Raw genomic sequence first — 22356 nt, 5'->3', positions numbered from 1 at the left:
ATCCGGAATCGGCTGCTCTCCATCCAGCCATGAGTTGAAAACTCTGGCCAGATGGCGGTGGGTACTTTGTAGTTTTTTCCACCAATAAGTGTTCAGTCCATCTGGGCCTGGAGCAGCAAAGTTCTTGGAACCAACAAGGGCCCTTCGAACGTCATCCGAGGTTATCGGGTTGCGCAGTTCATTGGGCTCAGGCTGTCGAAGCTCTCTGTTGAAAGCTTCGAACTGCGCTAGGGCTGGAGTGTCTAAGTTGAGTGGTTACGGGTGTTTATAGATATCCTTCCAGAAGGATTCTACCTGATCAGCGGTCGGCGGATTATCTACAACACGTGGAGGCTCTTGGAATAAGCGAGAAGGTTTCTCGCGGAACCTAAGGTTTTTCGCGATACTTCTCGCTCGCCTCACTAGTGACTTCTTAGCAGTCACTAGCATTCGTATTCTATCAAGGCAGTGCTGTTTGGTGGTCAGCAGCACGCCTTGGCTTAAAGTGTGATGGATACGTCGTAGACTGGCGGCTATTCGCCGCATTGCGGGCGTGAAAGGCCTGTTGGCCGCCTTGTAATCCATCACACATTGGATACGAGACGCGTGTTGTCTCGCCGACGTGATCTTAGCCTCCATCTTGTGTACACGCCGTTCAATCTTCCGAACCGCAAGGAGGGGATTTCGTCCTTCCGATTCGGAAAGCGATTGGACGACGTTATACACGGCGGTGTTGATTTGCCAGATGTCAGCCTCTTCTGTTATTATTATTATTATAATTATAGGGGTGAAAATGTCTCCGAACCGGATAAATAATGTCAGATCAGACAATTCCCCTTTCTGTTTCGATAAGTTTGATGGGGCTTAAAATGGACACCAATATGTCTTGGCACAATCATGTCACTGGAATTGCAAAAACCACTTCTCAAAAACCTGGAACACTGTTCCGAACCAAAAAACTGTAAACAAGTTGCTGGATTCCATCCAGAAAAGAGCCATCCACCTGATTGGAGACGAGAACATCAGTTGCAATCTTGATATTCTGGAACATCGAAGAAAGGTTGGAGAGTTGTCTCTCTTCGATACTCTCTTCGATACTTCTTTTCGATACTTTCACGGAAAGTGTTCGAGTGACTTGGCAAATTTGATTCCACCAAGAGCAGTACACCTCGTTCACCTCGAACTTCACTGTTCAAGAATTCTTTTATTTGGAGAACTGCGTTTATGTGGAATAAACTTCCTGAGAACGTTTTTCCGAATAGATTTAATCTCCAGCGATTCAAATCCAATGTGAATCACTATTTTCGCACAGGCACCGCTCTAAGAGCGGTGCCTGTGCGAGAAAATCCTCTAAAAAAGGCAGGGAATAACAAAATCCGTGTAGTGAAAATACGTTTCTAATTTTCAGGTTTTTCTATTATGTTACGTTTGTAACTTTTCACATCTGTAACGCTAATGTAGTAAAAAATGTTTTCAACCTGCTTTGCATGCAGATTTACCTAGCAATGGTTGTTGGATCATCTGTCCACTCCAGCAAAAGAACATCAGGATCATCAGGCCTCAAATACACCGCCAAAGACAAGAAAATCAAATGGACGACTAGAATAAGGAGTCTTTTCAAAAACTGATTCTGGAAAATTTTGTAACTGTTATATTATAAGATTAAGATTTTTTCACTATTACCCTCGCAAATGTTTTCCATTTCTCCTCCAGAAGTCTTTGAATTATACCACCGTCTAACATATCTAAATGTTCTTCTTTAGTTCCATTTAAAATAATAAAAAGTGCAGAGTTCCAATCTGGAAAGTAAGTAGTGTTTCACTGGATGATGGATATTAGAGATTTGATATGATTAATGATTGGTATTCTTTTGAATTCGTTATATACTTACTTGTACTGCCATCTGGCAGTAATGTATCCAAAGCATTCAGTGTGTAAGCTGAACAAGTTATGTTACTGTAACGCCAAAATTCCTTAGCCGATAATTCTAACATTTCCCTAAACACTTCGGCACGTCCTAAAAAAATTACTATTAGTGAACGCAAAGTGATTTTCTTCAATTTCACCTAATTTACAAGCCAGCGTTAGAGGTGTCAGTCCAGCCTTATTGACGATACCATTACTAGCTGGTAGTTTTGGATGCCTTAGAGCATATCCAAACATATCCTGTAATTTAGGAATGTAAGCTTTCACGGCTGGCGTCAATGATTTGGTTGGTTTCCGGGTTTTGCCGTGGTCTTTTTTGGTTATAATCTTCAAACTTTTCAACTGCCACTACGGTAGTCATCTTCAGAAGCGTGATCGAAGTACTCTTCTTAACGTATCAACTGAAACTGAAGCTCTCATTCTCGCTTTAATGCTGTGTGCCAGATCTTTGGTAGATATATTATCTCTTCTTTCTGTTGAAGTTCTCTTGGTGTTTGTGTATTTCTATGGCTTCTAAATACATTTGTATTGAATGATGGTTCGACTTTGCTAGCATCTCGGTATTCTCGAACAGGATCTTGACAGTGCATTTTCTACGAGTGCAGGCTTCTCGGTTTGTCCCAATCGGCACCTCCACTTGTGCTCGACAAGGCGGGTACTAATGCTCCTTTTCGTCTGACCGATATAAACTTTACTGATCTCTGATACTCCGATATTTTCTTCGTTGTTTTGAAGACGGTGTTAATTTGTCCTTCTTTAGAATTCTCCCGATTATGTTGGTGGCACTTTTTTTGCATGGCAGATAAACAATGCCTGGAGGTTGATCTTCACTGGTGTTTCTCTTCTTCTCCCTTGGACGCGTACCGCAGATTATGTCTTTTTTAGTCGTAGTCGTTCGCTTGTAACAACGTTACTAAGTTGTTAGACACTGTCTATCTGCCATACACAGAATATGTCACCAGCCATTCTAAAGAAGGATAAAATTAACATCGCCTTCAAACCAACGAAGAAAAAATCGGAGTATCTGAGATCAGCAAAAGACAGCAGAGATCCACTCAAATCAGCGGAAGTTTACAGGATCCCATATAACTGTGGTATAGTTTATATCAGTCAGACCAAAAGAAGCATTGGTACCCGCCTAGTCGAGCACAAGCGGGGTTGTCGATTGGGACAAACCGAGAAGTCTGCAGTCGCAGAACATGCACTGTCCGACGGAGAACATAATATCCTTTTCGAAAATACCGAGAGGTTAGCAACGTCGAATTATTATTCAACAATAATGTATTTAGAAGCCATAGAAATACACAAACACCAAGAGAACTTCAACAGAAAGGAAGAGGGAACATAATGTAACGAATCTGAAGCTGCCCCTCACCGATATGTCGACAAGGGAACAAACACATAACATCACCACAAAAGCAATCCAGTCGGCAACTACCGATTAAACTCTAGTTGATTTCCGAAACGACTATAGAATTCTAGAGCGATCATTAGGGATATATAAAGCTGGCTTCTCCTCTAGAGATGGCAGTTGAATTTAGAAAGTGAATCAAGCGGTTAAAAAAGGAATTCAAATAGTGAAAATAAATTAAGTTCTAAGTGTTGAATATGAATTAGTTTGTGAAATATTTGTGAAATATTGTTAGAAATAAATTTGTTCAAGGCTGTAAATTCTTTAAATTGTTCCAATTGGTGTCAGAAGTGGGATGTATGTGCTGACAGTAACGTAACTCGGATACGACCGAATGCTCCAATGCGTCAGTATAACGTGGGTAGTCTCTTTGAGAGAATCGACATTGCCGGCCCATTCTCAGAGTCCGACCATGGAAACAAATACATCTTGGTAGCCATGGACTACTTCAGTAAGTGGGCAGAAGCCTGCGCCCTGCCCAACCAGGAAGCCTTTACCGTTGCTAACGTCCTGGTAAAGGAATCGATATATCGATTCGGTATCCCATTGGAGCTGCATTCGGACCAGGGCAGAAATTTCGAGTCCAACTTGTTCCAAGAAATATGTAAACTGTTGGACATTCGAAAGACCAGAACCACAGCCTTACATCCACAGTCCGATGGAATGGTGGAACGAATGAATAAGACCATAAACCGCCACTTGCCCAAGGTACACTCTGACTATCAAAGAGACTGGGACCAGTACCTCCACCTATTCCTGTTGGCCTATCGTTCGGCAGTGCACGAATCAACCGGCCAAACCCCTGCCAGTATTATAATGGGCCGAGAGCTGCGGCTTCCTTGCGATCTGAAATTTGGGCCACCAGAACAAGACACTGCGGGGGAAGACCGTGTCAGCAAGCTTTGACAGAGAATGGACAACATCCATGAACGAGTCCATCTGAACATCCGGAGTGCCAGCGATAGGATAAAGAAGGCCTATGACATTAAGGCGAATGTTGGAGGATTCGAAACTGGTGAGCTAGTTTGGTTGTACAACCCTAAGGGACGCCGTGGTTTATTAAAGAAGTTGCGGAACTCGTGGGAAAGTCCGTACAAAATCATGAAAAAGATTAATGACCTCGTCTACCGAATCCATAAGCCACCTCGAGGAAACCCTAGGGTCGTCCTTTTTAATAGATTGGCTCCTTATGCTGGAAATCACGACCAAGTTTGCGTCCTCAGACCACCAGAGGATGAAATGACGTTTCAGAAGTTCATGTCATTACACTCGAACGGACAGAAGGTCATACATAGGGTAACTCAAGAAGAGCCACGAGACCTTTTCAAGGTTCCACTTGAATATGCACTAGCTCACTGCGTGGTAGAGGATCTCCAAATGTCCAGGGGCATCGCTGAGGTATTCAACAAGAAATTTGGTCACCTCCAAACATTACGAGAACAGAATCCTGAAGTCGGAGGAGTGCTACAGTTGAAGAAGGGTCAGAGAAACATTTTCTACTTGGTGACAAAAAAGCATTCTCGAGCCAAACCGTCCTATGAAGATGTGTGGAGGAGTCTTACCAAACTGAGGGACACGATGCTCGACCAGAATCTCGTGGACTTGGCAATCCCGAAAATAGCCTCTGGGCTTGACAGGCTGGATTGGAGAATTGTGAGAAGCATGTTGGAAACGATCTTCAGATCCAGCGGCATCAAGATTTTGGTAACTATTTTCCACGACCGAGTATGAAAACTGTTGAGTGTTAACTACCATCCAACTTCACAGTGCACGCCAAGGATGACATTTCGGGGCGAAACGTCTTTAAGAAGGGGGCAATGTAATGAATCTGAAGCCGCCCTTGACCGATATGTCGACCAGCGAACAAACACATGACATCACCGCAAAGGAAATGCAGTTGGCAACCACCGATTAAACTCTAGTGAATTCCCGAAATGACTATAGAATTCTAGAGCGATCGTTACAGATATATAAAGCCGGCTTCTCGTCCAGATGGCAGTCGAATTTAGAAAGTGAATCGAGCGGTTAAACAAGGAATTTAAATAGTGGAAATGAATTAAGTTCTAAGTGTTGAATATAAATTAGTTTGTGATAGTGAAATATTGTTAGAAATAAATTTGTTCAAGACAGTAAATTTTTCAAAATGGTACAATATCTACCGAATATCTAGCATACAACATTGAAAAGCGACAAAACGAAGCCAAGTCGCCCAAATCGCGCGGAAAGTACGCACCAACCCGCCATTACAGAAAGTGCCCGAAAAATCAGGACTATAAATGAAACGGCAGAAATGAGAGCTTCACTTTCAGTTGATATGTCAAAAAGAGTACTTCGACCATGCCACCGAAGACGACTACCGCAGTTGCAGTTGAAACGTTAGGAGATTATAACCAAAGAAGACACGGCAAAACCCAGAAACCGATCAAAACAGCCTGTACCTAATTATTATATTGTATATTGAGCTTACTTCAAAATAAACTTACTAGTTTATCACAGACGACGACCATATGTAAAATCATGTTTCCAAAATTATCTTGAAAGTCTGGATGGGCCCCACTGTCGAGCAATAAGTTATATACACTTTCATTAGCACAACAAGCCGCCCAGGCCAAAGGGTATTCCCCTAAATATGCTAGGCCTTCATAGTCTGTATGTCTTGCTGGACGAGGTTTTTGTTGGTCCCTTGGGAGGAAAAAGCTACCTATGGAATATAAATTGTTGTACACAATACAATTCTACAATGAAGAAAAATGTTTCTATGCTACCTTAAGCCGGCTCAAATGCTATGGGGGTAATACGAGGTCTCTACAAAAAAAATGAGGTGAATGTTCAAATTTCGCGATTTGCGATTTTTTTTTCATTTTGGTACATATTGCTATTCAAATTTCGTACATTCGATTAGCGATTTTTTATTTTTTATGTTGGTACACTCGTCTCGAACAGATGTTCATAGTTTCAGCTGATTAGCATGATTAGTTTGTTGGTGAGAGACATAAAAGTTAGAATTTTTTTGCGTGTTCGGCGATTTTCTGCTGTCGAAAAAATGCTTCAAAGAACTTGCATCAAATTTTATGTAAAAATTAGAATTGAGTGATCTCAAAACACTTGAAACGTTGACAGTGGCATACGGTGATTGTACTTTGAGTCAGAAAAAATGGAGAATCATCGAAAAATCATTACAGATGTTGCTGAGGTTATCGGCATATCAGTTGGCAGCAAAGTTTCTTTCAAAATGGCTGAATTTTGGCCAAAATTGCATGAGCATCGCTCTGGAAAAGTTGAATGGCATCAACGGCGAACCCGATATTTTTTAAGGATTATAACTGGTGACGAATCATGGGTTTATGGTTATGACATCGAAACTGAAGTCCAATCGTCCCGATGAAAGAGGCCTGTAGAGCCAAGACCAAAAAATCCACGCCAGGCTCGACCAAATGAATGTCAAGGTTTTGCTCACTGTTTCTTTCAATTGCCGTGGCTTGGTGCATCAGGAGTTTTTGCCACATGATTATACGGTCAATTAGAAGTATTATCTTGAAGTTAGGCGGCCGCTTGCGAGAAACGATACAAAGGATAATACACGATAATACACCTGCTCACTCGGCATTGCTTGGTTGTAATTTTTTGGCCAAAAACAACATTGTAATCATGCCTCAGCCACCGTATTCACCAGATTCAGCCCCCTGCGACTTTTTCCTGTCCCCAAGAGAGAAGATACACATGAAAGGACAGCGTTTTGGGACTTTTGAGGAGATAAAACCGGAATCGCTGAGTGAGCTTAAGGACGTACCAAAAAGTGCATATCAGAACTGCCTCAAGGAATCGCTGAGTGAGCTTAAGGACGTACCAAAAAGTGCATATCAGAACTGCCTCAAGGACTGAAAAAAACGCTGGCACAAGTGTATTATATCTGAGGGAAACTACTTTGAAGGGGACAAAATGTAAATTAATGAAGAAATATATATTGTTTTTGATAAAAATTTAAATTCACCTTATTTTTTTAACAGACCTTGTTTATTATTCTGATATTAAAATGATATAATTTATTAATTATATAATGGGCCTAATTACTTCATGATAAACGAAATTCTTGTCCAGTATCGATTATTAGTGAAGAAACCAAAAACATACCATGTACTGGGATGGTTTATTATATAATATACAGTGCATTAAAACGAGCCATACTGAATAACTTTTGGTACAATGATTTTCAGGAAAAATAAAAAACACATCAACCATAGTATACAGCGGGACACATTTTGACATATTCACATTTGATCTAAGTTGCCCTATCACACCCCCAGAGCATGTCACCAATTTTTTTTAAATAGATCACCCTATATTGGGGGTGCGATAGAGGGAGTAACATCATATGTCAAAATATGTCCCCCTGTATACTATGATTGACGTGTTTTTTATTTTTCCTGCAAATCATTGAACCAAAACTTATTAGGAGTTGCTCGTTTTAAATGGAATGCATTGTTCAAATGTGCACTAACCTAACCTAACCTAACCTCGCACTACAAATAAATCTTAACAATTTGAATTTGGTGAAAAATTATTGGTGAATTGTCTGGCAGACTTTCCTCACCTATTGCTCTTTGATTAACGTTGGCCTCTGCTTCAACCAAATCTTGCACTAGTTCGTTATTATTATAGGCTATAGCCAGATGTAGAGCACTCGCTCCTGAAATGCACAAGGTTACTAGTGGAATCAATACTTCTAATAATCGTACCTAAATATTCTTCACCTTCAACAACATCCAATGCAAGTTTTGGAAAACATTTGATGAGTGTTCTAGCTAGCCTTGTGTGTATTTTGGTGTCGCAAATGATCAAAACATGAAGTAAAGTCTCCCCTAGTGATCCGCGATATTGCATTTGCCAACACGCTTCATGGTCTGTCCATTTACCAAGAGGATCATACCTGAAAAGGGGAAAGTATACCGATGGTTGTTTCAAAAGTTTTGTCCGTTCAATTGTCATGTGTTTTTGTAGCTCCCTATCTCGATAGATATTTATACTATTGTTATGCTGTTCATTTTTTCAACTTTTAAGTTTTTGCTTCTTTTCAGCTTAGTTTATGATGTCGTTGAGCTTATTTTTGTCAATTTTTCTCTACGAATTCAAATTGAACCAAAGCACTGCCTAAACAGCCCAAAAAATGTGTAACAGATATAATACGTTTGAAATCTGTATTTATAGGAAAAGATACTTCCTAATAGGGATATTTATTTCCCACCGTATTTAAACTTGATGAGTATAATAAAAAATAATAAGTGTAAAAGTTACAAATGAAATGTGAACGACAAAAAAAACGAAACCAAACCACCAAACGGAACACATTAACCTAACCAGACCATAAGAAAGTGCTCAACCTGCATTCGCCTGTTTATTCATAAACATGCCACTTTTTCTTTTTTACTTAATTAAACACAAGACACCCAGAATGGAACTGCACTCGGTTTAACTGGCAACTAAAAAGGAAAAGAAAGAAAAACCGGGGTTTTCCCGAACTCCCAAAAGTACCTCGTATATCGCACTATTCAATTCTGTCGCGATTGAATTCTGGTTTGTCCCTTTCTTCCAAATACTTAATTAGTTTTCCGACTTTATCTCCCCTGAAAAATTCTCCTCTAACTTTTTTTCACTCAACTCGACCTTTCGACGACTCAAAACCCCTGACGCACACCTCTCAACTTCTACTGAAAACTCACTCTCTGGCGGATATTTCCCTTCTTAAAATTAAATGGAATAGGACGGCCCGGCCCATACATGTCTTTCGGTTGCTTGATGATTCGTTAAATATTTCGGCCCTCTTTAATTTGTTTTTAGCATGCCGTTCCCAGATTATCGCTGACTCTTCAATAAAACCCAACTCTGTTTCATAAACAGAGTGTCGCCAGCTATCAGTAATAATTAGTTTTTTCATCTGGCCCTTAAAAAGTAACTATGAATAAAACCCACTGTATCTTGTGGCTAAGAAATATGCCTTTAGCACGTACAAATCATATATACATCCGTTCAGTAAGATATCGTTTTCTTTGGGAAATCTTCTGATATTTCTCGGTTAACTCGATTCCCCATGAACTTTCATTTTCCATATTTGGAAAAATACTTGAGACCACAAAAATTACAAAATAAAAAACATGGCGTCTTCTCAGAAAGCGAACTGTTACAAATCAACCAAACATTAGGCAATGAGATTGTGTTAATGCCACACTGTTCGACGTTGGTTTGCAAAATTTCGTTAAGGAGATTTTGGCCTCGAATATGAGTATGGAAGTGCCCGACCTACAGTGACCCAGGACGAGGATTTGAAGACCCTGATAGAGACTGACCCATCACAAACGGTGCGTGGGATGGACATGGTGGAAGAACCGGGCGTCAGCTCCCGTTACAGTTTTTGATGATTTAAAGTGTATTGGAAAGGTCAAAATGCTCGATAGAAACTGTCACGTTTCGAGGTCCACTCTTCTTTGCTTTTGCACAATCAAAATGATCCTTTTTTGGATAGGACCATCACATGTGATGAAAAATGGATACTCTTCGACAACAGGAGACCTTCAGGACAATGGTTGGACACCGATGAGCTACACAGGTACTTCCCAAAGGCGAAAACCCACTAAAAACATACCATGGTTACTGTATGGTGATCAGCGGCTAGTGTGATTCACTATAACTTTCTGCAACCGGGCCAAACCATCATAGCATAGTCCTATTGTAAGAAAATGGACTAAATGTACCGAAAATTGCGTCCGCAACAGCGGGCAGTTTTTAACAGAAGAGATCCGATGCTGCTCCACGACAACGCCCATTCGCACGTTTCACAAATCAGCATCCGACAATCAAAGGAATTGAACGTCAAACTTCAGCCTCACTCACCATACTGCCCAGAACTCTCGCCAACCGACTACCATCTTTTCAAGCACTTCGATAACTTTCACACCAGTAGAATCTTCGCCAATCAAAACCAGGCAAAAATGGCCTTCGTCGGCTTCATCGATCCCGAGCACACAGTTTCCATGCTGACAGTATTAATCGACTTGTGTTACGTTGGCAAAAGTGCACAGATTCAAATGATGCTTATTTTGCTTGAATTAAAGTATTCACTGAGATATAACAGTTCAAAATTGACTCATAAAAACCGACAAAACCTAATATACCAAAATGGTTAATATTGAATTTGTTTTTCTGTATACGTTCAGTTGAATATAACACCGATCCAAAACATAGAAATTGAAGATGAAATGGTTTTATATGGATGGAAGACTTTCACAATATTTAGAAATAATCAATTTTTTTTAGGTTGGTCAATATATGGCTTTCACAGGTCTAGTCACTCTGTTTTGAATATGAGATGAATATAATTTTTCTATCAAATACAATTTTATTAGAGGTTTTGTCTCCGTCCAGTGGTATACCACAATAAAATAACTGACCTTCGAACTTGACCGAATTACATGATCTGAAGAGAACCCCCCCCATTTCTCTTCTTCTTAGAGGAATACAGCACATACCTTATGATTGTCCTGTGAAATGTAATCAATGAAATGCTGTCTTACACCTTTGAGGTACACATACAGGGCTTTTCATGATGAGCGTTAATTAGCCGTTTCTGACAAACTATTTAACGGATCAACCTGAAAATTTCACAGTATGCATAAATCAATATAACCTACACGCCTAAAATATTTCAGACGAAGCGGCGTTGTCGCTTCTACTATAAAGTAGCGGCTTCTTTGATTTTTCAAATGGAACACGCCGTATATAATATCATATTATGATTCATTATCACTTTGTCAACAAATTCTACTATTTCTATTTCCCTATACCTATCTATTACCGTTTAGAAGATATAAATTAATTTCGATATTTTTTTTACCAAACATGAACTTTTATAAATGCTGATAATCTTGAACTCTCTTGCACTAAAACGATCAAATTTGAAATGAAGTGGAGCGATACTACAAGGATCTTCACTCCGAGTCATATTTTCATTTGCCTCATACAGGGTCTTCAAAAAATGCAGATACTTTGATCTCATATGAGTGGAACTCAATTTTTCCAAATGAAACACCCTGTATATTTCAATATTTTTGAGCTCTACATCCAATTCAGATAATACTATTTCTATTTTGAACCGTTTTCGAGATAAACTATTTCAAACGGAAACTGACGTAGTTTTCTTGCTTGTTTTTTTGAATTCATCACTTATTTTGGATATTCAACATTTTTTTTTATACTTGGTAATATTTCTTTTTGATCCAGTTACAATTTGTATACATTGAGGTATTGGTCTCTAACTTACAACAGTACACATTAATATTTTTTAATAGTGTGTTTTGGAAAAATGATTAAACCAATTATTTAACGTCAGACTTTCGTTGGTGGTTTTGACTGATTGTGATAGCTACCAATTATAATAGAATAATGTCAAGATTAGGTTACAGTAATGAAGATTTCTTGAATTTATTAATAATTTATGGTGAGTGCAATAGAATTGCAAGTAGAACATGCCGAGTATTTCATGAAAGATATCCACAACTTCCGAAGCCGAATAATAATGTGATAAATTGACTACTAAAAAACTGTAGGTTGAATGGAACCTTCCGTCCAAAAATCATTCGTAAGAAGACTAAAGTGGATGATGATGACAATGGTATAACAGTTTTGGAATACTTTCATGCATTTCCAAATGCTTCTCTGCACGAGGCTGAAAGGGAGATAGGTATACCCTACGTGACAATTTGTCGAATTCTTAATAAGCATAAATGGCATCCCTATAAGTTCTACTGTGTCCAACATTTGAAAGAGAGTGATTTACAGAGAGACTGGAATTCTTTGAATGGTTACTCGTCAAGACTCAAGAGGATGAACATTTCCTTGACAATATCATATGGACAGATGAGGCCAAGTTCACAAAAAATGGAGTTTTCAATAGACACAACAGTCATTATTGGGCGCCAGAAAATCCCCATGTTGTTCGACAAAGGGGTTTTCAAGAAAGATGGCATTTCAATGTATTTTGTGCCATATGAAGATTTACTGAGGAATGGAATTCAAATGATTTTAAATAATAGACCAGGAAGAGAACGTGTATGGTACCAAATGGATGGTGATCCACCCCATAATTCTCATTCAGTCAGCGAAGCTTTAACCGAAATCTTCGAAGACAGATGGATTGGTAATAATGGACCTTTTCGTTGGCCTCCTAGAACACCAGATGGCAATCCATTAGATTATTTCGTGCGAGGTTTCATTAAAAATATGGTTTACTCTACTCCAATAACAACAATGGAAGATATGAAATCGAGAGTTACAACTGCTTTCAATAGTTTGACTCCAGACTTGATCAGAAGCGCTACACATGACAATCTTTTGAAGAGATTACATGTTTGTTTAAGTAGAGGTGGAGATGTGTTTGAACATATTCTGAAATACACTGACGATTAAATTAACTCATTAATTTATGGGTTTATTATTTTCAGTTCCTGTTTCAGCGTTAATAAAACTATTATTTGAAGAGAAGTTTCATTCGATGGTTGAGGAGTATTTTAATAATTATCTTTTCACTAATTGAGAAACATCAACCAAATCTGCTTTACAAAAATGAGTGATGAACAAGGAAACCATGTCAATTTCCGTTTGAAACAGTTTATCTCGAAAACGGTTCAAAATAGAAATAGTATTATCTTTTCTAAAATTGGATGTAGAGCTCAAAAATGTTGAAATATACAGGGTGTTCCATTTGAAAAAATTGAGTTCCACTCATTTTTTCATGAGATCAAAGTATCTGCATTTTTTGAAGACCCTGTATGAGGCAAATGAAAATATGACTCGGAGTGAAGATCCTTATAGTATCGCTCCACTTCATTTCAAATTTGATCGTTTTAGTGCAAGAGAGTTCAAGATTATCAGCATTTATAAAAGTTCATGTTTGGTAAAAAAAATATCGAAATTAATTTATATCTTCTAAACGGTAATAGATAGGTATAGGGAAATAGAAATAGTAGAATTTGTTGACAAAGTGATAATGAATCATAATATGATATTATATACGGCGTGTTCCATTTGAAAAATCAAAGAAGCCGCTACTTTATAGTAGAAGCGACAACGCCGCTTCGTCTGAAATATTTTAGGCGTGTAGATAATAACATTATCCTGAGGAAGGCTAAAGGGCACGACAGGAGTAAAGGTGATCGCATTGCCGACTCTTTAGCCAAGGAAGCGGCTGGACCCAGTGATGTCTGATGACTTCGACAGTAGGATTTCTGACTGGCCACTGGCAACTAAGGTAACACCTCTATAATATGGGGCTAGTAGACACACCCCTGTGCAGGATGTGTGAACAGAAAGATGAAACTGTCAGGCATGTCCTATGCGAGTGTCCGGAGTTATCGTCAATAAGAGAGTGTGTGTTCGGCGAGTATTGGCCTACACCTGCTGATATAAAGGTGATATCTCAAAGTGACCTGTCCTCTTCCCTGGAAAGGACAGGATGGAGGATATGACCTAGGAGGACAACTCCTCGGGAGGATGTACAATGGGTCACATGTGGCTAAGGGCTCTACAGATACAGATGTTCACTCCAATGATGAGATGCATAAAAGTTAAAAGTGTTTTGCGAGTTCGGCGATTTTTTGCTATCGAAAAAATGTATTAAAAAATTTGCATCACACTATTAGAGAAGTTGCTGTGGATATCGCCAAATCGGTTGGACCAAGCCACGCAATTTTTTCGTAAATTTTGTCATGAAGCGTGTGGCAGCGAATTTCTTTCCAAAATTGCCGAATTTTGACAAAAAACCGTCGCATGACCACCGCTCAGAAATGTTTGACCCAAATGTACTTAAAAGGGTCATAAATGATGATGAATCATGGGTACCTATATGGTTATGACATCATAACCAAAGTCCAATTATCCCAATGGAAAAGCCCAGGAGAGCCAACACAAAAAAAATGCACGCGGAATTTGATCAAATTCAAAAGTTTTGCTTACTGTTTCCTTTGATAACCGTGGCGTAGTGCACTAGGAGTTTTTTCCACGTGATCGTACGATCAATAAGGAGTATTATCTTAAACTGATGCGCCGCTTGCGAGAAGCAATACGAAGAAAACGTCCGGTATTGTGGAAAAACAATTCATCATCACGATAATGCACCTGCTCACTCGTCACTGTTTATTCCTAATTTTTTGGCCAATAACAAGACCATAATTATGCCTCAGCCTCCGTATTCATCAGATTTGGTCCCCTGTGACTATTTTATGTTCCCAAGATTGAAGAGACCATAATGGCGTTTTGCGATAATCATGGAGATAAAACCGGAATCGCTGAGAAAGCTTAAGGACGTACCAAAAAGTGCATATCAGAACTGCCTCAAGGACTGAAAAAAACGCTGGCACAAGTGTATTATACGTGAGGAGGACTACTTTGAATTATACAAAAAAAGTAATGAATAAATGAATATTTTTTGGGAAAAATTAAAATTCACTTCATCTTCTGAACAGACCTAGTATAGTCCGTATAAATATTTTTTGTACAACTGTCATTAAAAGTGACATTTTTATTGGTTGTCAAGAGTATTAAAAGATGATGTTTACTACTAGTGTTAAAAGTATTTTTAACACGATTTTTTTTTTGCCAAATAGCAATAACAAAACATTATTATTCAATTTTCAAGGAAGTTTCTATATCTATGAACAATAGATATAGATAGAATTAAATTCTGTTACAAATGTATTATATACATTAATTACATTATTATTATTATTTATGATAATTAATAGGAAAAGTAGAATTAGAAAAACTGCTGATATTAATACTAGGCGATGTTGAAGAAACTTGTAATATATTTGAACTATCTGAGTTGATAATTTCATGGGCATTAACATTTAATTCTTGAAGTGAAGAAGACGATGCTGTAACGCTGAAACTAGCTGTTGGGATTATTATTTCAGCAATAGCCTTTTTATAAGAAATATATTGATCGATGTAACCCTCAGCTACTGTTGTAGACCATCCCCCGTGCTTCTTGATATCCGTTATATTTTCCATAATATCTGCTCCGGATTTGAACAATATGCAAGATGATGGAAGTTGCAGATTATGTATTGATTATCGCGAAATTAATAAATCAACAGAACCCCTTGTAAACTTTGATGGATGCAATTATTTTACTAAGACAGATTTAAAAGGTGGATTTTGGAATGTATACCAAAATAATATATATGTATATATAAAAAAATATAGGTACTTCTTTTGTCACAGAAAAGGGACAATATGAATTTCTCAGATTTTCCTGTGGATGTAAAAACTCAATCGCAAAATTTCTCAGAGTGGGCCAAATTGGACACTTTTAAAGGGAAATAAACTCCTGTTTTCAAACTAGATAGATGAAAGCTGATTGCCGTGTCTGCTGATATTAATACCTTGCGATGTTGAAGAGCCTTGTAATATACTTGAACTAACTGGTTTGATAATTTCATGGACATTAACACCTAATTCTTGAAGTGAAGAAGACGATGCTGTAACGCTGGAACCAGCTATTGGAATGATTCTTTCAGCAATAGCCTTTTGTTAAGAAATAGATTGATCGATGTAACCATCAGCTACTGTTGAAGACTTCCATCCTCCGTGCTTCTTAATATCCGTTATATTTTCCATAATATTTGCTCCTGATTCTGCTAGCAAAGAAGCAGAAGACCTTCTAAAACAGTGACCTGTATATTCCTTTGGTATCGGAAGGTTCTGAAACCCAGAGGGCATTTTCCCAAACGTGTTTATACCAACTGGGTTGGCACTGCATTTATAATGTGAGTATTTCAGAAACAAACGTTGATGATTGTTAACAGAAAGGCGTAATGCAACGTATTTATTAAAATAGTCAATGTTTTTTACAACAATGCAAAAAGAACGACCTATTTTTGTTTTTGTATTTGGAATTTGAACAATCAATGATTTATCCATTTATTTAATGTCTTTTAGTAAATGGTACAGCTCTTCCGCCAGCAGGCTCCATTTATTCCGAAAATAGTAGCAACTTTTATCATCAAAAATTTTTCGTCTGGCGCCTCATTTATAAACCTCTGGACTTGTTCAAACGTAAGTGTTTTTGATTCTGTTTAAAATCTGTTTATCCGTTAATCAGCTGTCGCCTCCACACTAACGACAACTCTCAGAAGTTGAGAAACTTGTGCGAGCTAAGGATTAATAAGGTCTTACCTTTTAACGTGTGATTTCCAAACTTTCATTTTTCCGCTTTAAGAATACCGTGAAATATTTGCTTATTAACTTTTAACCAGCGCACTCGACTTCATCATTGAAAACTTGTTCCACAAAGTTGACGAGTTCCATATTTCTCTTCTAGATAGGCTGAAATGACGGTTTCGCTGAAATTTCCTTCGACGTTTTTGAGTCTACACCAGCTAAGAAAATTAGAATATGTGATGTCGTACTGCTGAGCCGATTCTTTTAGTAACAATTCAATTGAAGCTCTTTTTGCAGCCTCTTCAATATCGTCAGGAACACATAATTCCTCACTATTGTTCTTCATTATGCAAGACATTAAACATCAGCAAGAACTTTAACTGTTACTTTAAATAAAACGCGCGAGCTGTAAACGATACTGTTTTTTTGTAACGGTCACTTCACAGCAAATGCGATAACATGAAAATAGTCAACTTTCAAGAGATGTCAAAATGTGTTTTTATAGAAAAATTAAATTTATCTGTTTTATTATGAAAACAGGACAGTTGTACAAAAAACTTTGTATGATATTTGTGTTAAAAGTAAGTTTTATTTTGTTCGTGAAATTGCTCAACTCGCTACGCTCGTTTCGCAAGCTTCTTCACTCACAAAATAAAACCTTACTTTTAACACTCATATAATAAATAGCTATTTCGGTTTGCAACATATCCATGAAGTCATAGAGATAAACCGCAAAACTTCATTGTAGACACTAATTTTTATCTTACATCTCCTTAGCTTAGGCCTTATAGGTTCATTTTCATAGATTCAGTTCAATTGGATTGGGAGTTAGATTGCAGATTGAGTTCACTCCCCTTAAAAATCTCTAGTTTGACCTAACTGAACCTAGAAAACTTGGGATACGTATCAAACTACATAAAGCAATATTTACCGACTGAGTGATGCTTCTATGGGAAGAACGACTTGTTCGTGGTCCCGAAATTTCCATCGGAGATATTCAGATCTGTTTATTATTTGGCCCTTTCCTTCTTGGTACATAAGTTGGCCGAACTGGTCACGGATCAGTTTTTCTACTTCTGCTTGGCCTCCTTGATTGTAAGCATCCACAAGTTCACCACCTAATAAATAAAGAATTTAACTTGGATTAGTCAACTGAACACTGTCAAACAAAATTTGTTTGAGGAATGTGAAAAAAGGTCCCCTGATCTTTGCTTCCGGAAATCATAATGATGATCTGTTTAAAATCTGTTTTTCCGTTAATCAGCTGCCGCCCCCATACGAACGACAACTCTCAGATGTTGAGAAACTTGTGCGAGCTAAGGACTAACGAGGTCTTACCTTTTAACGTGTGATTCCTAACACGGTCCCTCAAGATGCATTCAAAATATTTAAAAACTTGATTATTTACAGTTACGATATTACCTATTGATATAACAATAGGTATAGTAATGCTTCACTATAAATGGTATTGGCTTATCAACTGCAATAAACAATCTGGTTTAATTTCATTGTGGAGTGTAGGTACATCTATTAGACTGAGTCATGACCGGTGGGAGAAATCGTATCTACGTAAAGTTTGGATCGGTGTATGACAAAGAAATATTAGAAAAAAAAAGAATAGAAACACTCGTTTGCAATTTTACGTAGTACGGATTAATAATCTAAATAGACTGATATAGATTTCTACACACATCTACTGCACATTTTGAGGGAGGGGTTTCTCACCAGCCATGACTCAGTCCGGCAGCTGTAGTGTAGTGTAATATTGTAATTCTCTTCCCTGTATTTGATTCGGGTTTTACAACTAAAGGTTTAATTGGTTTCATTGTAATCATAATATGATATAACAAGTTATAATTGTTTATACTTTCACAAATATCTTGTAGATTTTCAATTGTATTTCCATCAACGAATATATATTCAATTTCATAATTTACATGGTTCTTCTGTGATAATTTCCTCGCAAAGTTTGCACAGGACTCGCGTTTTCTTCTAATTATTATTAACAGGAGATGTTTTCAAATTATTTGTAGGATATAGATACCGATTATACAGACTCAGATATTGATCTGATAAAGCAGGGGTCTCCAAACTTTGAATCCTTCGGGCCATAATGATTTTTTCAGTTTGTTCCAAGGGCCAATTTCTGCCCTTAACTATATTTCTAGACTAGGATAATCGCAAAGTGCGTGACCTAAGAAAACTTACGCTTTTTTTGCATTTCAATTATTATTGTGTATTGTGACACTTAACGACATCTAGTGACGAGTAGTGGTACTATCTACTATCTTTTTCAGCCACCCGCTAGGTGGCATTAGGCGTAATTAAACATTTGGAATTACCGCGTTGGTTCGAGAAAGTTCTGGTTCTAGCTAGTGTATTCCGATCACCTCGAGATGACAGTAATAATTGCATATAAAAAGGCTAGCGGCGCAACTGCGAGTTAGTCTGCGTAGGAAAGGTGAAGGAAGCGAAACTGTCTATTCTGAATTAAAGTAACACCCGTCAATAAAATTATTTTGATTTCACTTATTGTTTTTATGTGTGATATGTTAGTATGGTAAAGAAACCCTGGGTCCGGAAGTCAAAATGGAAATTATTGATTTATGGTGCAGTGATATGCTTAAGAACAAATATCAAAATTCATCTTTTTTGGAATTTTATAAGAGTCTTCCACTGGAACAATTTGATAATTTGCATAAATTTGCTCGTAGGTTGTTTTCTGTTTTTGGTACTACTTACTTGTGTGAGAAAACGTTTGCCAAGATGAAGTACACAAAGAATGTTCACAGATCTCAATTAACCGATGAGCATCTTGAATCTCATTTGATAATTGGTACAAGTAAAATTTATCTACAACTACAAAGTATTGTCGGTGGAAAATCACAATTACATTACAATACATAAATTACATAAAATAATTTCAAGCTCTATCGAAATATGCAGGAACATACCGGGTGTCTCATTAAAAAAATAGTTTTTCCTCAATAACTATTGATATCTCATTTGAAAAAATTAGTTTTCTACTACGTAAAAAAGTGCTTCGAAAATGTTTTCATCGAAACAAGAAATTGTTGTCACAAAAAAGTTACAGCAACTTTTCTGCTGTAATTCAGAAACGATGATTATAGTAGGGGAGCCCACGATGCAAAATGGGGATTTACTCGAGCGTCATAGAGACATTAGGTTACAAAGCTTAGATGATAGGAAGAAAAAAATGTTATATAATATATACCTTTTCATCGGTGGGGGAAGCGGCTATAGATTTTTAATATGCAAAAAAATACTGTTGTATACTCGAGCGCGTCAGATATTGATAGCATCAATGTCCTACGTATTTTTAATAATGATGGTATGTTAATCTGATCGTTTGCATGATGTGGGTGGTTGTACGTAAGGATTAAAAGTGAAAAGAAAAAAAAATAATTAAGCGCGTCAGATTTTCTAAAATGGTGTTAAGTGCAACAAAAAAAAGCTCTCATTCAATAATCTGACGATTTCGATTTGACGCAAACTCGCGGCCATTATTATAATGTGCAAAAAAAAATCGTCATTTTGAAATACTCAAGCGCGTCAGATTAAGATATATATGGTTCATCTTTATGTTCTAGACGTGCTGTCTCATAATCTGACGATTTTATAGAGGGATTCGCCTAATCTGACAAAAAAAATATTTTTTTTAAATCATTGAAATTAATTAATTGAAAAGCTCAGGAAATAGCATGCAAATAAATAAGTGTATGTTTTTTAAGTAGAATACTTGTATTTATAAGAAAATAATTTTAAAAAATACTCAAAAAAATCATCATCTTCATCACGAACGAGTATCTGTGATCAGCCGTGATGGTGTCATGGCAACAGAATTCAGAGTGGGGACGGAGTGAGAGATTAATAAATAGAGAAAAATTGAAAGAGGAATAGAAACTCGGAGAGGGAAATATAGGTATCACACAGCTGCTCGCATTAAACTTTATCGACGAATTTTTGTTATTTCGGCTTGCGTAAATCGTCAGATTATATATTTTTTGTTATCCTTGAATTATTTTCTTCAAAATAAAAAAAAAACAGCTACGCTCGAGAATGTCGAAATGACGTTATTTTTTACAACTTTGCTGCCCTCCCCTTTCTTTACGTCACTGGATTACTGGAATATACACTTTTTAGCATGTAATTAACTCACCCTACCTTAATCTGACGCGCTCGAGAATTTCTGATGATCATTTTTTTTACTAATCTGATCTTTTATTCCTCACAGGCGGCCCTATATGAGGGGCTCATATTTGGTGGAGGTACTTAACCGGGTACAAGGTATCCCCCTGTATATCAATCTGCCGCGCTTTAGTAAATCTCCGCTTGGGCTCCCCTATTATAGATATCGATATGCAGTTTTCACCATTATCATTTATAATTTGATTCCCAGACACAGCCATCAGTTTAAATCTATCTAATTTGAAAAGAGGAGTTTCTTCCTTGAAATTGCCTAATTTGTCCCACTCTGCACAGAAAGTACTTAGAGAATTGTTGGAAAAAATGTGGAAGTTTTTATCGACGATATTATGTGCGGGGGTTTTATACAAACAGGTTAAAAGACACAAAAATTATATATGGTCAAACGGGGAATGTGAAAACCGCAAATTTTCGTGTTTTACGAAAGCTAACTGATGAACTATGCTGCGAGAATAGTCCTCCATAGCTCGAATATACCTACGTTTTATGTTGAACCTAAGATTTTGATTCAAAATGAAATTAGGAAGTTCGCTCAAGTGATATTATTATTAAATAAATATTTCTCAGTCACGATATTGAAAAAAACAAGATGTTTATTTGTTTCATTATGATTTTTATATGGGTTGAGCTTTTTGAACTTTCCTAAAACTAACTTGCTGTTTGTGATGCACTGTTTGGAACCTTTGGAAGATTAAATTAAGTATAATCTTCGTCTTGAAGATGATTACTTGGTGATCGAAACACGTGTCGAGATGTTAAAATAACTGTTTGGTGTTGGGAGAAAGCTCCAGTAATAACAGGAGAATATTGTGGATTGTGGCACAAAATATTCTCGGCTATTGCGTTACGCATTGTTATCGATTTCCCACCTTCTGTATTTCAAAATATTTTCGTAAAAAAGAAATGGATCCAATTTTCATTGTTCTTGGATTTATTTTCTGAAGAAGCTTACATTTATTCGGATTCCTCACCCAACCTCAGGCCAATAATTGAACTTATAATAATATCGAATATAATTAGTTCCACTTACCTTTCTTATAATTAGCTAATTTATATAACAAACACTGGTCCTGGTTTGAAGCCTGACTGATTACTCTATCAAGTATGGAACCCCCCGATAATATCGTTTTCTTTTTTCTGCACGGTTTGCAACTGTTAGCGCCCATTTCTCGAAGTTTTTTGATTCGTTTGTGTACATGACTTCAATCAATAAAGGTCATGGTGAAATATTTGTGTCAAGGTATGTGCTTGATGGATGCCAGGCACAGGATGGTACATGTCTAAGGGCTTAGGTGCTGTTTCAAACTGAATACTCGTATTGTTTGTGAAATGGAGGCTGAACAATGATATTTAGTTGTGGCCAAAATAACACAGCAAATGAAATTGTAGTATGTTATCAAGTTTCAGTTAAAGGCAATATTGATTTTTTTGTTTTACTGTATTTTTCACTTCAAAGAATTTAAATCTTGAAACTGGATAAAATTTCTTCAGAACTGATTCGTCGGTCATTGACGAAGCATTCTAATTCATTTCTCACTGTTTTTTGGGTATATAACCTCCCACAATCTGAAAAATACACAAAGGTAAATCAATAGAAAATCTGT

General features: G+C 37.3%; 1 protein-coding gene across 1 annotated transcript in view; it reads right to left on the bottom strand.

Annotated features, from left to right (window-relative positions):
• iav (transient receptor potential cation channel subfamily V iav) overlaps positions 1 to 22037 on the bottom strand; it is a 49104-nt gene extending 27067 nt beyond the window's left edge. Inside the window, exons 1-9 of the mRNA XM_074180258.1 lie at positions 21783 to 22037; positions 17457 to 17643; positions 8053 to 8243; positions 7908 to 8003; positions 5800 to 6017; positions 2046 to 2145; positions 1871 to 1996; positions 1663 to 1778; positions 1479 to 1609 (exon numbers count right to left, since the gene is read on the bottom strand). Of these exons, the coding sequence (XP_074036359.1) occupies positions 1479 to 1609; positions 1663 to 1778; positions 1871 to 1996; positions 2046 to 2145; positions 5800 to 6017; positions 7908 to 8003; positions 8053 to 8243; positions 17457 to 17643; positions 21783 to 21918 (1301 nt within the window). The 5' untranslated portion in view covers positions 21919 to 22037. The remainder of the gene's footprint in view (positions 1 to 1478; positions 1610 to 1662; positions 1779 to 1870; positions 1997 to 2045; positions 2146 to 5799; positions 6018 to 7907; positions 8004 to 8052; positions 8244 to 17456; positions 17644 to 21782) is intronic.
• Positions 22038 to 22356: the final 319 nt, after the last annotated feature.

The sequence above is a fragment of the Leptinotarsa decemlineata genome, unplaced genomic scaffold (assembly GCF_025532065.1).
Source record: "Leptinotarsa decemlineata unplaced genomic scaffold, Ldec_3_MD MMD2_tig00026294_RagTag_RagTag, whole genome shotgun sequence".
Lineage (NCBI taxonomy): Eukaryota > Metazoa > Arthropoda > Insecta > Coleoptera > Chrysomelidae > Leptinotarsa > Leptinotarsa decemlineata.
Note: the sequence above shows the minus strand (reverse complement) of the source record. Positions and strands in the feature narration are given on the sequence as shown.